General features: G+C 45.2%; 1 protein-coding gene across 1 annotated transcript; it reads left to right on the top strand.

Moving 5' to 3' along the window:
• Positions 1 to 223: 223 nt before the first annotated feature.
• Positions 224 to 11,661, top strand: LOC143277512 (uncharacterized). The gene is made up of 3 exons (XM_076582366.1): positions 224 to 1,191; positions 8,957 to 9,900; positions 10,483 to 11,661. The coding sequence occupies exons 2-3, from the start codon at positions 8,964 to 8,966 to the stop codon at positions 11,385 to 11,387; spliced, it is 1,842 nt and encodes a 613-aa protein (XP_076438481.1). The 5' UTR covers positions 224 to 1,191; positions 8,957 to 8,963; the 3' UTR covers positions 11,388 to 11,661.
• The last annotated feature ends 3,637 nt before the right edge of the window (positions 11,662 to 15,298 follow it).

The raw sequence follows: 15,298 nt of genomic DNA, 5'->3' as shown, positions 1-15,298 counted from the left end.
TCTCTCTGTGTGTGTGTGTGTGTGTGTGTGTGTGTGTGTGTGTGTGTGTGTGTGTGTGTGTGTGTGTGTGAGTGAGTGTTTGTGTATGTGCGTGTGTGTTTATGTCACGGTGTGTGTGTGTGTGTGTGTGTGTGTGTGTGTGTCTGTCTGTCTCTTCCCCCACCCTCTCTCTCTCTCTCTCTCTCTCTCTCTCTCTCTCTCTCTCTCTCTGGGCACGTCTTCACAAGTCATTGTTTCAGTCGTACAGGTTGTTTGTGAGGAATTCTGAAAGTGGTAGAGAATTGTGAAGAAAACATTAGCTCAAGAACTTTCAAGTGCATCCCTGCATACACACATTTGCTTACAAGTACATAAAGCACAAATACGCACACAAAACACGGCATTCACGCAGACACAGACACACACAGACATGTCTCAGTACAGACAGACAGAGACCCCCCCCCCCTCACACACACACACATAAACAAACACACTGCACACACGCGAGCACGCGCACACAAGCATGTTCAGTGTAAATACATTTTTCTTGTAATGCACAACGTCAGTATTTCAATGTAGAAAAAGCCGAGATGTGTTTTTGTTTGCTTGCTTGTTTTTTTTTTCTTTTCCAATCACTTTTAAAACTTTTAGGTCGTCTTGGATGGTTATACCTATGTGAACAGAAAAGTGCACACACACACACTCACTCTCTCTTTCCCTGTGTGCCTCTCTCTCACACGCACGCGCGCGCACGCACACACGCATTATAGACAAGAGAAAGAAGAAGAAATCATGTTTTCTTTCACTACACAATGACATAATGAAATAAACAAATAATGAAATGGAAAAGGTAATTCTCTTTCCGATAAGATGATTTTCTTTCCTTCGAAGGTTTTCTGGAGCAATTGATGGCAGCATGAGTATATTGTTGTGAAACGGGCTTAGCAGACGCCGGAAGTTCAACACCAAGGGGCGGTTATTCGCGCTAGCGGAAGTGGCGCGCTGAAAACAGCTCACTGGGTTTTGGTCAACCTGCAGCGTTCGTTAGCCGGTGCAGTGTGCATTTTACCTCCAGTGACTCCACGATTCTGCAGTCGCTACAACACCTGTGTCGACAACTACGCCCTGTCAGCACCATACCACCTCTGTGCGACAGCAGCCCTCCGACATACCGGACTTGACAACCCTGCTCGTGTTCAACAATAAGCAACGGTTAGTCGCCATAGGTGTTTGTATATCCCCCTAAAGTTTGTTTAAACGGCGACCGGCATCCTAGTCCATTCTTTAGGGTAGCGACACTTTAATTTAATGGTGTCAGAATTGGGATTCTTTTGTTAATATTGTTCTTCGAACCCCCAGTACTCTGTTTAAAATGTGTTGATGATTTGTAAATTGTCCGACACATTGCTGTTGTTCATAATTACGAGTATGTTGTGAAACGGGGTTCGCAGACGCCTTTTACCCCGGAAGTTCTACACCAAGAAAAGATTGTGTACATCACAGCTCCTAGAAGTGATTGAAGATCTCACAAAAGTATGGGTAAACCTGTAGACATAATTTAGACTTAAGAAAAGCATTTGACTCTACCACATCAAACTCAAAGACTTCTATTAAAATTAGCTTCATCGTGTGGTTCGGGATCGACGAGGACCATCTAGTCATCCTGGGGGTGGGTGGGTTGGGCTCTGTGGGTGCCCAGATGACTGGTCAGGCCAATTCGCGCCTGGAAGGTTCTGACGCAGTGTCGACAGGGGATGGTGGCGGCTGTCGGGGACTTGCTGGCACGGCTTTTCCTGGCCTGTCTGCGTTGCTCTGCTGCAGCGATTCTGTTGGCCTCACAGGATTTGGCACCTTTGTGGACAGCTGAACGCCACTTTGGTCTGTCCATTGCATTCAGCTCCCATGTGTCGTGGCTGATGTTGAAAGCCTTCAGAGAAGCTTTCAGAGTTTCTTTGAAGCGCTTCATTTGGCCTCCATGGGAGGGCTTGCCATGTTGGAGTTCACCGTACAGCAGTTTCTTGGGGAGCTGGTGGTCTGGCATGCAAACTACATGGCCTGCCCAGCGCAGCTGGGCCTGCATCAAGATGTAGATGCTGGGCAAGTTAGCACGAGTGAGCACCTCTGTCAGGGATCTTCTCTTGCCACTTTATGCCGAGAAGTTTTCTGAGGCTGGTGGAATGGAAGTGGTTCAGCTTTTTGGCGTGGTGTTTGTAGACCATCCATGATTCACATCCATAGAGCAGTGTGGTGAGAACTATGGCCTTGTATACTTTGAGCTTTGTCTCCAGGGTGATGCCTCTCCTGTTCCAAACGTTCTTATGGAGTCTGCCAAAGGCAGCGCTGGCTTTGGCGAGTCTGGCATTCACCTCGTTGTCGATGACAACTGTGCGAGTGAGTGTACTGCCCAGGTATGTGAACTTGTCCACCGCATTCAGTCGTTGCCTGTTGTTTGGTTCAACGTAAGGTTTTCCTGGAGCTGGCTGGTGCATCACCTCAGTCTTTGTGCTGATTGTGAGGCCAAAATTGTCACAGGCAGCAGAGAACTTGTTGACGCTGTGTTGCATGTCAGCTTCAGAGGCAGCATTGAGAGCGCAGTCATCAGCAAACAGGAAGTCGTTGATGGTGTCTGTCCTCACCTTGGTTTTTGCTTGAAGCCTCCTGAGGTTGAAGAGTGAGCCATCTGTGCGGTACCTGATGCCAATGCCTACGTCAGCGTCTCTGAAGGCATCTGTCAGCATGGCTGAAAACATGAGACTGAACAGGGTGGGGGCAAGAACACAGCCCTGCTTGACTCCATTGGAGATGGGGAATGGTTCTGAAGTCTCTCCGTTGTCTTGGACTCGGGCCAGCATCCCATCGTGTAGTTGCCGTATGATGGTGATAAACTTTCTGGGACATCCGTACTTCGCCAAAATTCTCCAAAGGCCATCTCTGCTAACAGTATCGAAGGCCTTGGTCAGATCAGCATAGGTGGAGTAAAGGTCGGCGTTCTGTTCCTGACACTTCTCCTGGAGCTGCCTGGCAGCAAACACCATGTCGATAGTCCCGCGTTCTTTCTGGAAGCCACACTGGCTCTCTGGTAGACCTTGCTCAAGGTGCGCTCTGGCCAGAGTCTTGCCTGCGACAGACAGCAGGGATATTCCACGATGGTTGTTACAGGCCTGACGATTTCCTTTGCGCTTGTACAGGTGAATGATGGAAGCGTCTGAAGTCCTGTGGAACTGCCTCATGCTGCCAGATGAGCTGGAATAGCTGATGAAGCTTCTCAGTCAGCGCCATACCACCTTCTTTGTAGACCTCAGCTGGAATGGAGTCTGAGCCAGGGGCTTTGCCATTGGATAGCAGACGGGTCTCCTCCAAAGTTGGAATGGCATCCAATGACTCACTGACTGGCACCTGGGGGAGTCGGTCGATGGCTTCATCATTGATGGTGGAAGGGCGGTTCAGTACGCTGTCAAAGTGTTCAGCCCATCTCTCAAGGATCCCGTCCTTGTCAGTGATTAGGGTAGAACCATCAGCACTGAGGAGTGGAGCAGATCCGGAGGTGGTGGGACCGTAGACTTATTTCAGGCCGTTATAGAAGTTCATGTCGTTCCTGTCTGCAAAGCCCTGGATCTCATCAGCTTTGTTGCTCAACCAGGAATCCTGCATCTGCCGCAGCTTCAGCTGGATGGTGCTGCGTGCGCTCTTCAGTATGTCTTTCTTTGACTGTGACTTGGGATTTCAATGCTGGCTCTGTAGGTTTGGCGTTTGTCTTCCAGCAGCTGCTTGATCTCAGTGCAGTTCTCATCAAACCAGTCTCTGTGCTTCCTGGCAGAAGGCCCCAGGCACTCCATGGCAGTGTTGTACACCGTCTCATGCAGTGTGCCCCATGCTGCCTCCACATTCTGGTTGTCCAGCACGGTGGACTCAAGGCGTTCCTCCAGGGTGTCAGCAAAGCTCTGCTTGATGTTGCCTAGCTCCAGCTTGTTGACATTCAGGTGTTTGGGTGCTTTCATGCCCTGAGGCTGTCTCTTGGGCTGGATGCGGAGGTTGAGTTTGGAGACAATAAGGCGGTGGTCTGTCCAGCACTCGGCGCCGCACATGGCCCTTGTGACTCATACGTCCTGCCTGTCCCTGTTCCTGACGATGACAAAGTCGATGAGATGCCAATGCCCAGAGCGATGATGCATCCATGACGTCCTGTTATGGGTAGGGAGGCAGAAGACGGTGTTTGTGATAAGGTCGTGCTCGGCACATGTCTGGAGAAGTAGTTGACCATTGCTGTTACAGTTGCCAACCCCATGCTTCCCAATCACGCCTTCCCAGGAGGTGCTGTCACAGCCAACTTTAGCATTAAAGTCACCAAGAATGATGAGCTTGTCTGTGTTGGGAACAGTGGTGATGACAGCATTCAGGTCCTCGTAGAACTTGTCCTTGATCTCATCCGGGTTGATCATGGTGGGCGCGTAGGCGCTGACAATGGTGGTAAACTTCTTCCTGTTGCATAAAGGGAGTTTCATCGTCATCAGGCGATCGTTCCTTTCGGGGGGCCAGCCAGCTTGCCAACGAGGGTTGTCTTCACTGCAAAGCCAACTCCAGCCTCGCGTCTCTCTTCAGGTCCGTGACCACTCCAAAAGAAAGTGTAGCCTGCGCCTCGCTCACAGAGTTCGCCTTCTTCTACCAGTCTGGTCTCACTTAAGGCAGCGATGTCGATGTACCTAGCTAGTTCACTCGCAATGAGTGCTGTGCATCTCTGGTCTGTCTGAGTCGCCTCTGTCCAGAAGCGTACGCACGTTCCATGTGGCAGTGGTCAATGGGGTGCTCCTTGTTTTCTTTCTTTTGTGTGTCGACTGCTTGAGTAGGGTCCCCGTCAGCCATGGTATGCTGACTAGGGCGGTGTGGAGCAGGCAATGTTTAGGGCACCTTTTCTAGCCTCTTTCTCATGCCATGGAGGTGAGCAGTGCTGTCCTGAAGAGGGCTGCTCAGTCGCTCAGGGGGTTGCCGATGTCCACCGCTGCTCCAGTCGGTGAAAAACGACCCTATGGCCTGAGCCGCCTGTGTGCAGGTCAGCAGTTACGACTGCCAGTGTACCCACACCTATCGCTTCGTCGCTCGTCTGTCGCCACAAGGCTTGGGGAAAATGATGGTATGGGATGAAGGATGACTGATGACTTGCGCGATGACTTTGTTTATAGTGAGGAGTTGTGCACCATCAACCTCTTGTCCGAGACTGACTGTATCCAGTGGCAAGACGGGGTCAAGATGACTGGATATGGAAACGGATGCAGTGGATGACCAGGATGTCCTATGTGTTTCACCCTGCCCTCAGCACTCCACAGTGCTCTGCTGCGACTGCCTTCCTCTCCATTGAATCATGGTTTCTTCTGCCAGATCCAGTCTTCACATGCTTGGGTAGACAAGCCCTAACTCACCGAGGGTTTGAGACCCGTCGACTACCCTCACCTAGTTCAGCCAGCCTGTCAAAGCCGTTGCCTGGGGGTTGGGCACTGCCGCATGCTAGCAGCTTCTAGGACCCATAAGTGAGAACTGGGTGCCGGTGGGGACCAACAGGACGAACCATTCCCGGAAGAGCGTGACAAGCACCCCCTCTAGAGGTACTACCCCTCCTGTGCACCCCCTAACCCCCTAAATTAGCTTCATATGGTATTACTGGAAGCATACTGAACTGGACAAAAAAACTTCTTGTCGGAAAGAACACAGGTAGTTAGATTTGGAGAAAAAATGTCAAGAAATGAAAATGTTAGTGGTATGCCACAAGCCAAGGTAGAATACTTGGCCCAGTGCTTTTTACAATATACATAAATGACCTCCCTGGAAGTATAGAAAGCAAATGCAAAATATTTGCAGATGATACTAAACTTTACGGCAATGCACAAAATGATACTACACCACTAAAGTAGTAGTAGTAGTAGTGTAGGGACTACCATTTGACTGCCTAGGTCTCATGGCCTTTTTTATGTTCCCTTCAATATAAGTCTCCTTTTATTTGTGGGATACACATGTTTTCTTTTACATGTTCTGTAAATCTTTTAAATTGATCATGTCAAGGAGATTTTTGAACACATTAGTATTTTGTGCAAGTTTAGTTTCCAATGGTAGTGCATTCCATATATGTGTAATTCTATTAGCTAATGAATTTTTCCTTAGGTTAGTATTACAGTGCTCTTTACAAATTTTCATCATTGAATTTCTTGTATTCTCATAATCTGACATTCTAAAAACATTCACATTGACTTCATTATAGCAATATAACATTTTGTATGTTTCTATTAAATCCCCTTTGCCTTCTTCCCTTTAATGAATGCAGATTTAAGTATATAAGTCTCTGTTGATAGCTCATAGATTTGCATTCTTTTAACCCTTTTGCTGCCAGGAAAATAAGATTTAAGTGAAATCTATATGCCAGGTTTTTTTCCAAAAAAAACGGGTATAAATTTTCAAAAAATTCTGTGCTTTGTTATTGGAGAAAGACCCATAAAAGTATATATTTTCTGAAAGGGAAATGAATAAAGAATACAAAACACATGTTTTCCCATTTTATATATAGTTTAGTGACATGCTGTTTTGAAATCATTGTTTTTTGTCACATTTTCAACTTGTTCATTACAAACATTAGTCAGGTAATTTGCACTAAAATATATTTTCTGGACAAATGGATATCTGCTCACACAGAATCATACTAGAACAACCACAGTATAAAAAAACTGAAAAAGAAATAGATACATAATCATGATAATGCATTGTGACTTCTGCAAGTGATAATATGGATGTGAGGCCACGCCCCCTCAGCATCCACCCCCCTTTTCTTCACCCCTCTCACACGGTCACTTTATCCAGTTCTCATAAGACAGCGTTGGTTGAGTGCCAAGAAAATAGCTCAGACTGTGTCCTGCTAAAAATTCGGTGACTTCTGTCGTCTGCTACAGCTGAACAGCGTGATGGTCGTAACTTGGCCACTCTCTTGATTGCTCCCTTTATTTTCTATCAAATTGTCCAAAAATGTTCACCACTGTCTTCTCCTTCGAATTTATGCTTCAATTCTTTCTGAGCATCAGCTAAAGAAAGTAATCTTGGTTGATTTAGTTGGACACGATCGCATGTCTTGAGCACAGTCAGTCCGACATTTTGTTGAACGAGCGAGGAGAGGAGCCAGGCAAAGACTGCGGCCAGTAACCCAACCAAAATGTTCAAATAAAGGACTGCCTTATGACGCAGATGGTGTTTCTAGCTATGAATAGAATCTAGAAAGATTCCCCAAGCTAAAGCTACCAGCATTTTTGTCAGTGAACTGAATGCAAAGCATGAAAAGTCAGAATATTTCGATGACGAGTTATCTCGTCATTGTGGCAGCGAAGTGTACATGCTTTCCACGACGATTTATCTCATCATATAGGCAGCCTAGGGGTTAATATCTTAGTTGCTCTTCTTTGTACCCTTTCTATAGCTATAGATTGTCTCTTGAGGTATGGGTGCCACACAATATTACCATATTCCACTTGTGATCTAACTAATGCTTTATACAGTTTAAGAAATATATCTTTATCTAAATAGGTAAATGTTCTCTTAATTATCCCTATCATCTGGTTGGCTTTATTTATTATATTTTGTATATGTATGTCAAAAGATAGTTTATTATCAAAAATTATGCCAAGGTCTTTCTCACTTTGACATTTTTCAATGTCCTGTGTGGTGTCTTCTATTGTCATATTGTATTTGTTTTCTGGATTTTTTCTTCCCAACTTTATATTGAACCTGACTGAACGTGAACGCAGTCCTAATATAGTATATGGCATGTTTGGCTTGAATTAACAACAGCCAGCTCAATCAGTGGATGAGCACACACATGGCTGGCAACACCAGCTTCATTGGTCGACTTCAATGTGTGAGTATATGATCCAAATTATACTGCAGACACTGATAGTTTTGACATATACGCATACAGTGGTGAGACACAAATCACGAACATGAAAATGTCAGAGATTTTTGTGTGGAGATTGGGGGACATGGTCAAGGGAGTGGGTGGGGAAACAGAAAAGGTGAGTACCACATGAAAGGCATGCCAGAGAAAGGAAGTGGAGGGGGGAGGGAGTGGAGGAGGAGGGAGAAGGTGGATTTAGGGACTTGGATGACTACCGGTACACACATTTTGAACATGTTCCACACTGGGCGTCATCTGATAGTTTGATTGTTTTCATAGTTAAGTTAATAGCACCTTGGACATCAGGACTTTATTCAGTGGGTTTTCATTGTTTACCTACTTTGTTTTTTGTTGAAACATTCATATTTACATAGGTTATTTTATGCATCAAGAAATATAAAATTATATAGATACTTTATTGATCAACCATCTCCAAAGTATAATCTGTACACTCCATACTTTCACAATATTCAAAAGAAAGGTTGGTCAGTTTTTATTTCAGGAAAACTTATGATTTGCATACTTTTGAAAAAAAAGAAAAAAAAAAAAGAAAATCAGCCTGTATATGTTTTGATAGTCTATGCACATTTTCATGGAAAAAAAATTATCAGACAGGGACACTGGAGCAGGAGTTGTTTCTCTGGCAGTGAACGGTTTAGACATAAAATACTGTGGGACTTTGTTATTTCTCATTTAATGATATACATATCAGTCAGATGTTATATTTGTCATACATGGAGTTTGATAAATGAGATAACGGCTCATACTTCATATTGTGGTTATATTTCTTTTCACCCCAGGTCACTGCTGCCAAACTGAAAAAAAGAATATACTTATTGTCAGCCTGTCCTTTAATGGAGTATCTTAGGCTTGAATTCATGACATAACAATGTCTGTATGGATCTAACACAACTGCAGAAGCAAAATTATATTTCTATCGATGCATTTACTCGATTTGATAGCACAATGGAAATGCCTGCATGTGGTGAGAAAAGCAAACTGTAGTGTCAGTGTCAACGTAGTAGTTTTCTATGTTTATTTCTCTCTTTTCATCAGATTCACCATGGCAACAGATGGACGATCCTCTACCCTGCAGTCTAAAGGTTCTGTGACGTCAGTCACGGACTGTCCACGCTGCAGGTCACTGTGTCTGGGTCCTGTCCTGTTGCGCTGTGGACACATCCTCTGCAGAATGTGTCTTCGTGACGAGCGGCAGCAGGCTGGCCCAGAGGCTGTCTGTAAGATGTGCGATCTACACCTGGACCTGCCCAGGGACCAGCCCTTCAGCCAGATCGTCGACCAGTTGGGGACAGACCCCGTCATGGAACAGCTGGTCCACCAGGCACTGGCAGCCAACACAGACATCCATTGTCTTAACTGTAATAACAACCCGGTGGCTAGAGTCTGTGTGGATTGCCATGATTTTTACTGTGACACCTGCTCCAAAAACCATCAACGAGGTCGAGCCACAAAGGACCACCGTCTTTCAGTATTACCACAGTCTTTGTTGAATGCTCCATCCGCTGCCCATGACACGCCCAGACCCAGGTCTCCATCCATCCAGTCCACAACCTCAGTGGATTGCATTAGAAATGATCGCCAGTCCAGTAGTAAGTCAATTTTTAAATCAAGCGGTGTGGAGTGGAAGAAGTGGGTGGGGAAGGAGGTGGGAAAGTTGCAGGAGGCATACAGAAAAGAGCTGCATGTGGAGACCACACTGCAGTACATCGTGGCCATGGGACAGCAGCTTCTGGAGAAGGTTCAGGCGTACCGAGAGGTCTTGAACTCTTACCAGCAGCGCCTGCCTGGTCTCCACGTCATCCAGGGCACTGATCCCAACAGCTTCGCCATTCACGACACCGATCCTGATGTCACCCTGCACGTACAGGCACAGTCTCTGAAGAGACGTGTGTCTGAACTAAGGGGAGGACGTCAGTGCCCAGAGGTGAACAGAGTGCAGGCGATCAGGAAACAGCTCAGTGACCTGTTGAACTCTGCAGGTCAGTGACTCGGGGAATGGGAAGGGCAGAAGGGATTTTGAAAGAAAAAATATGGTGATGGTGATGATGGCGGTATTTGTGAAGATGATGATGATAATGTTTATGTGGGTGTTTATAAAGACTGCTGATAATAATAAGGATAATATTGTTTATGATATAAAGATGACTGCTTTTAGAATAACTGTGTGTGTATGTATGTGTGTATATATATATATATATATATATATATATAATATCTGTGTGTGTATATATATATATCTGTGTGTGTTTGTGTGTAGATATATATCTGTGTATGTGTGTTCAAACTAAGACAAGGTTTGAAAAGATTACGTCACAATGCAGTCAGAAATGAAACATCACTACAACTGAGTACAAGCCTGCAATACCACGTTACCCGACACTATACAAAACAGTTGTATATTTCTCCTCCACTTATCTGCAATGATTTTTTGAAGATGTTTTTTTTTCTGTTTGTTTTAGTTTTTACATTTGTTTTTATCATGACGTTGGTGATGATCATTATGACGATGTAACGATGACAGTTGTGATGATATCTGATGATGATGATCATGATTGTTACAGACCAACAGACCAGTGAGGGTACCACCTCCACTACATTTGTAGCGTCACCCCCCTCCTTCACCCCACCTGTTGATGTGATGACGGCGTCACCACGGTGTGTGTTCAAGGCGTCACCCACAACAGAAGACGACATAACCACCCCCTGTATCATTGCCATTGTCTGTCTGCCTGATGACCGACTGGTCATGGCAGACCTTGACAACAAGAAGGTGAAGGTGATGGGCATGGCGCCCCCCCACACTGTGTCCTCTCTCTCCACACCTGAACGACCATGCCGCCTGGCTGTGCTGTCTGACGGTCTGGTGGCCATGACGATGCGGAAACCAGTCATCTACCTGGTCATCGTTACCGCCAACACCGTGGCATTGCGGTCACGTGTCCAGACCAAAAAAGCGTATTGGGGTATAGCCGGGCACAGAGACGGACTCATGATAGTAAGCTGTCTGAAATCATCCTCTGGTCCTGCTTCCGTGGACGTGCTGAACAGACAGGGTCATGTGGTCACAACGGTGACCGACAGCACCAGGCTGACAGGACTGGATTTACCTGAATACCTGTTTGACACAGGTGATGGCCACGTTCTGGTGTCAGACTTCATGACAGGTCTGGTGCACCAGGTGTGTGTCCATTCTGGCCAGGTGACCCAGACCTTTCAGCACGCTGATGTGAAGAAGCCTTGCCAGGTGTGTGCTGACACAGCCAGCAATATCTATGTAGCCAGTTTTGTTGATCAGTGTGTGTACGCGTGGAACAGAGGGGGTCTGTGGAGACAACTGGTGACACCAGAGCTACATGGTCCATCACGGTGTGTCTTGCCTTGGGGTCTTTGTCTGACCAGCTCTGGTCACCTGGTGGTCGCGTGGCGTGGTGGTGAGGAGAGTGTTGTTGTGGGATACACACTGTGATGGATCTGACCGTTGATGTTTTGTGTGTTGGATTGTTTGATTCATGATTGGATGGATGAATAGACTGAAAGGATGGTTGGATTGATTGATGGATGGGTGAACAGATGGATGGATGAACAGACGGATGGATGGATCGGTCTGTCAGTCTATCCATCTGTTCAGTTGTTTAGGATTGTGGATCTAAATGTTTTCTTTTGCATAATTTCCCTGTATGTGCAGGAGTGTGGTGTGTGTTCAACTGTTGAAAGGTGATACATCCCCCCCCCCTCCCGCCCCCCCCCCCCCCTGACGTCAGTGCAGAAATTAACACATTATGTCACTCGCAGCTTGAACAGATTGTTGTTGGTGGTGGTGGTTGTTTTGTTATTGTTTTGTTTGTATCTTTATGTTGTTGTTTTTTTTCCAAGGGAACCTGGAAAATAGATCATGCAGTGATAAAGATTGGCAACTGTTTATTCATTTGTCTTTATTTCTTTATTTAGTTGTTTATTTATTTTATCTTTTCAAATTTATATTTTTTTTATACTGATGAAAAACGTTACTTATTATACTATATATGGTGCTGTACCATTGTCCTAAGGATTTTTTTCTTCAGAGATATGAACCTTGCTGAAAGCTATGATCAAACGTAGTGTGTGGGTGTGAAAATATCGAGTCTGTGTCATTAAGTATAATTCATGTGGCAATGGGAGACAACTTTGTGTTATGCACATTATGTTTAGAGAAGCTGTTTTATTCAAACATATGTATTTAATTAGGTGCTTGTGTCTTAATATGACCCATCTGTTACCATGCCATGACAAAAACTCTTGTCAACATTATGTTTGGATGGAGCATTGTTATGAAATTCATTAAGATTATGATTGTGAATATGATTATTATGATTATCATTATCACTTGTAAAACTGTCAAAAAAGGCAGACTGCTGGATTTTCCAGTGATTCTTACAGACAGTGGGGATATGGACATATGTGCTATATACATGGATTGTACTCATTTGATCCATAGATTTGTGAGCCCTGAAAATTGACATTAGTGTGATTTTTTTCTTGCCTGATGTGATGGTGACTTAGGGTGACTACAGTCAGACCGTTAGCATCTGATGTGATGGTGACTTAGGGTGACAACAGTCAGATCATTAGCATCTGATGTGATGGTGACTTAGGGTGACAACAGATTGTTAGCATCTGATGTGATGGTGACTTAGGGTGACTACAGTCAGACCATTAGCATCTGATGTGATGGTGACTTTGGGTGACTACAGTCAGACTGATGGTGACTTAGGGTGACTACAGTCAGATCGTTAGCATCTGATGTGATGGTGATTTAGGGTGACAAGTCAGATCGTTAGCATCTGATGTGATGGTGATTTAGGGTGACAATAGTCAGATTGTTAGCATCTGATGTGATGGTGACTTAGGGTGACTACAGTCAGATCGTTAGCATCTGATGTGATGGTGATTTAGGGTGACAAGTCAGATCGTTAGCTTCTGATGTGATGGTGATTAAGGGTGACAACAGTCAGATTGTTAGCATCTGAGGTGATGGTGACTTTGGGTGACTACAATCAGATCGTTAGCATCTGATGTGATGGTGACTTAGGTAACTACAGTCAGACTGTTAGCATCTGATGTGATGGATGGCGCATAGTGACTTTCTAAGACAATGTGTCATTCTTTGCTGACCTCTGTAACATAGAAAACGTGTGTCTCACATCGGGCCGACAGAACAGAGGGCCGACACAGCAGGGGACATGATACTGTCACAGTGCACAGCCCTGATGCCCATCTCCCTACAACAGACAGCTTGTGTTTCGTAGTGCACAGCCCTGATGCCCATCTCCCTACAGCAGACAGCTTGTGTCTCATAGTGGGCAGACTAGCGTACACTGGGTCAACACCAAACAAGATACTGTATTCTTGTTTTTCTTAGTGGTGATCCCGTCCTCACAAGACAAACCACATGTCTCATATCATGCTGACCAGTATATTTTGGTCCAACCCAACAGAAGAGATTTTGCTGCTTTACCCAGCCCTGAATTTGACCTCTGTAAGGCAGACAAATTTGATATTGTACCAGCCGACCTAAGACAGACAATATTTATAACATGTTGGACTGACCAGTATATTTTTGGCCAACCCAATACAAGACATGATGGTGTCGCCCAGCCCAGCCTCATACCGACGTGCCTGAAGCAGACATTGTGTTACTTACTGGGTTGACTGGTGTGTACCGGGCCAGCCAAATACCAGGCATGATATTGTTGCTAAGCCCTTTCATGAAGCCAGCACAGTTATGGCATTAATGATTGTGTCATGTTGTGTTGATCTGCTTGAAGCAGGCAGCACATTATTATAAAAAAATTATTGGTTTTGTAAGTTTTTACCAGGCTGGTCCAGTTGAACACCCATTTCAGTAGGACACCCACCCCAGCCCAGTGGGACACCCACCCCAGTACCAGACATGATCATACCACTCTCCCAGGCTGGTGTTGACCTTCCTAAAGCAGACAGCATGTGTCTCATGTTGGGCTGACCAGTATACATATCGGGCCAACCAGCTTGGATGAGAGCTATGTGAGGGACAGTGCTTTCCAACCGTTTAATCATCTGTGCTTTGTTAGTCTTTGTATTGATCTTGTAATCACTATACGGCGCGTGTTCCACATTTATCTTCCAGTATACATGTGTTGTGTACCTGTTTGTTAATCATTTCATCTCCTGGCCTCATTATTTAATTTCCAGTTGAAAAACCACCGAGGCAACCATGTGTTCTGTATTGTCCATGTGTTCTGTGTGGCTCGTTGAGGATTAAAGAGGTATGCCAGTGTTGAATAAAAGCTTAATTTGTGTTTGCACATTTCTTCTGTCTTTGCTGCTGTGTGCACATGTCAAATGATCGGTATAACTATAAGGACAGGCCGTGTGCTTCCTTTTTTGAGGAAGTGTCTGGGTTTGTTCCATTGTACCTTTTTATTTACCTGTGTGCTAGCTGAATCAGTAGCGTAACACAGGCACACACACAACCACACACACACGTTACAATACATTATGTCGACGGAAAACGTGTCACACTCAAACGTTATTACATCAGTCATGTCAACTTCCTCAAAACGAACTCTTCAGACAATCTTGTTACCAGTATGAATTTAAAGATTTTGACCGCCAATGACAGACCATCTTCAGGGCCATAACTGTTCAACACAAACCAGACTTGGGGTGTCCAGGCCTGATCATCTCGTTGGGTTGATGCGAACATCAGGCATCTGCTTCATTTTCATAGCGGATGTGGTGTAGCGTCTATGGATCAGTCCATACATGTGGACACCTCCTTGAAACTGAATCTCTCTCTCTCTCTCTCTCTCTCTCTCTCTATATATATATATATATATATATATATATATATACATATATATATACATATTAAACTGAACTCTCACATGCCCCCTTCCTCCTTTCCCCCAACCCCCTCTGACACACATGCACACGCCTGTACACAGACACACATGCATATGTAATTATGTTATACATGTACTCCGGGAGGTGAAGGAGAGGGACGGGAGAGAGAATCGATGGTGAGGATGGGGGGTGGTGGTAAGAGAACGGAAGGTCATCCAAGTAAGAATCCCTGAGCTTTTTCCCCCGCTGTCTGGATTTGTTCCCTTCACACAGAATTGGCGAGTCTCCATTCACCCCACATATCAACATGACCTCTTTTTCTTTCTTAAGTCACCTCTCTCTCTCTCTCGCTTGCTCTCCTCCCCTCTCTTTCTCCCTTTTTCTCTCTCTCGTCCATCCTTTCTGTCCGAAACAAAACAACAATAAATAATCATGCACACACTGGCGCGCGCACACACTCACCCAACCACCTATGCATCCACCCACCCACGCATTCTGGCATACGCGCACACG

The sequence above is a fragment of the Babylonia areolata genome, chromosome 34 (assembly GCF_041734735.1).
Source record: "Babylonia areolata isolate BAREFJ2019XMU chromosome 34, ASM4173473v1, whole genome shotgun sequence".
Taxonomy (NCBI): domain Eukaryota; kingdom Metazoa; phylum Mollusca; class Gastropoda; order Neogastropoda; family Buccinidae; genus Babylonia; species Babylonia areolata.
Note: the sequence above shows the minus strand (reverse complement) of the source record. Positions and strands in the feature narration are given on the sequence as shown.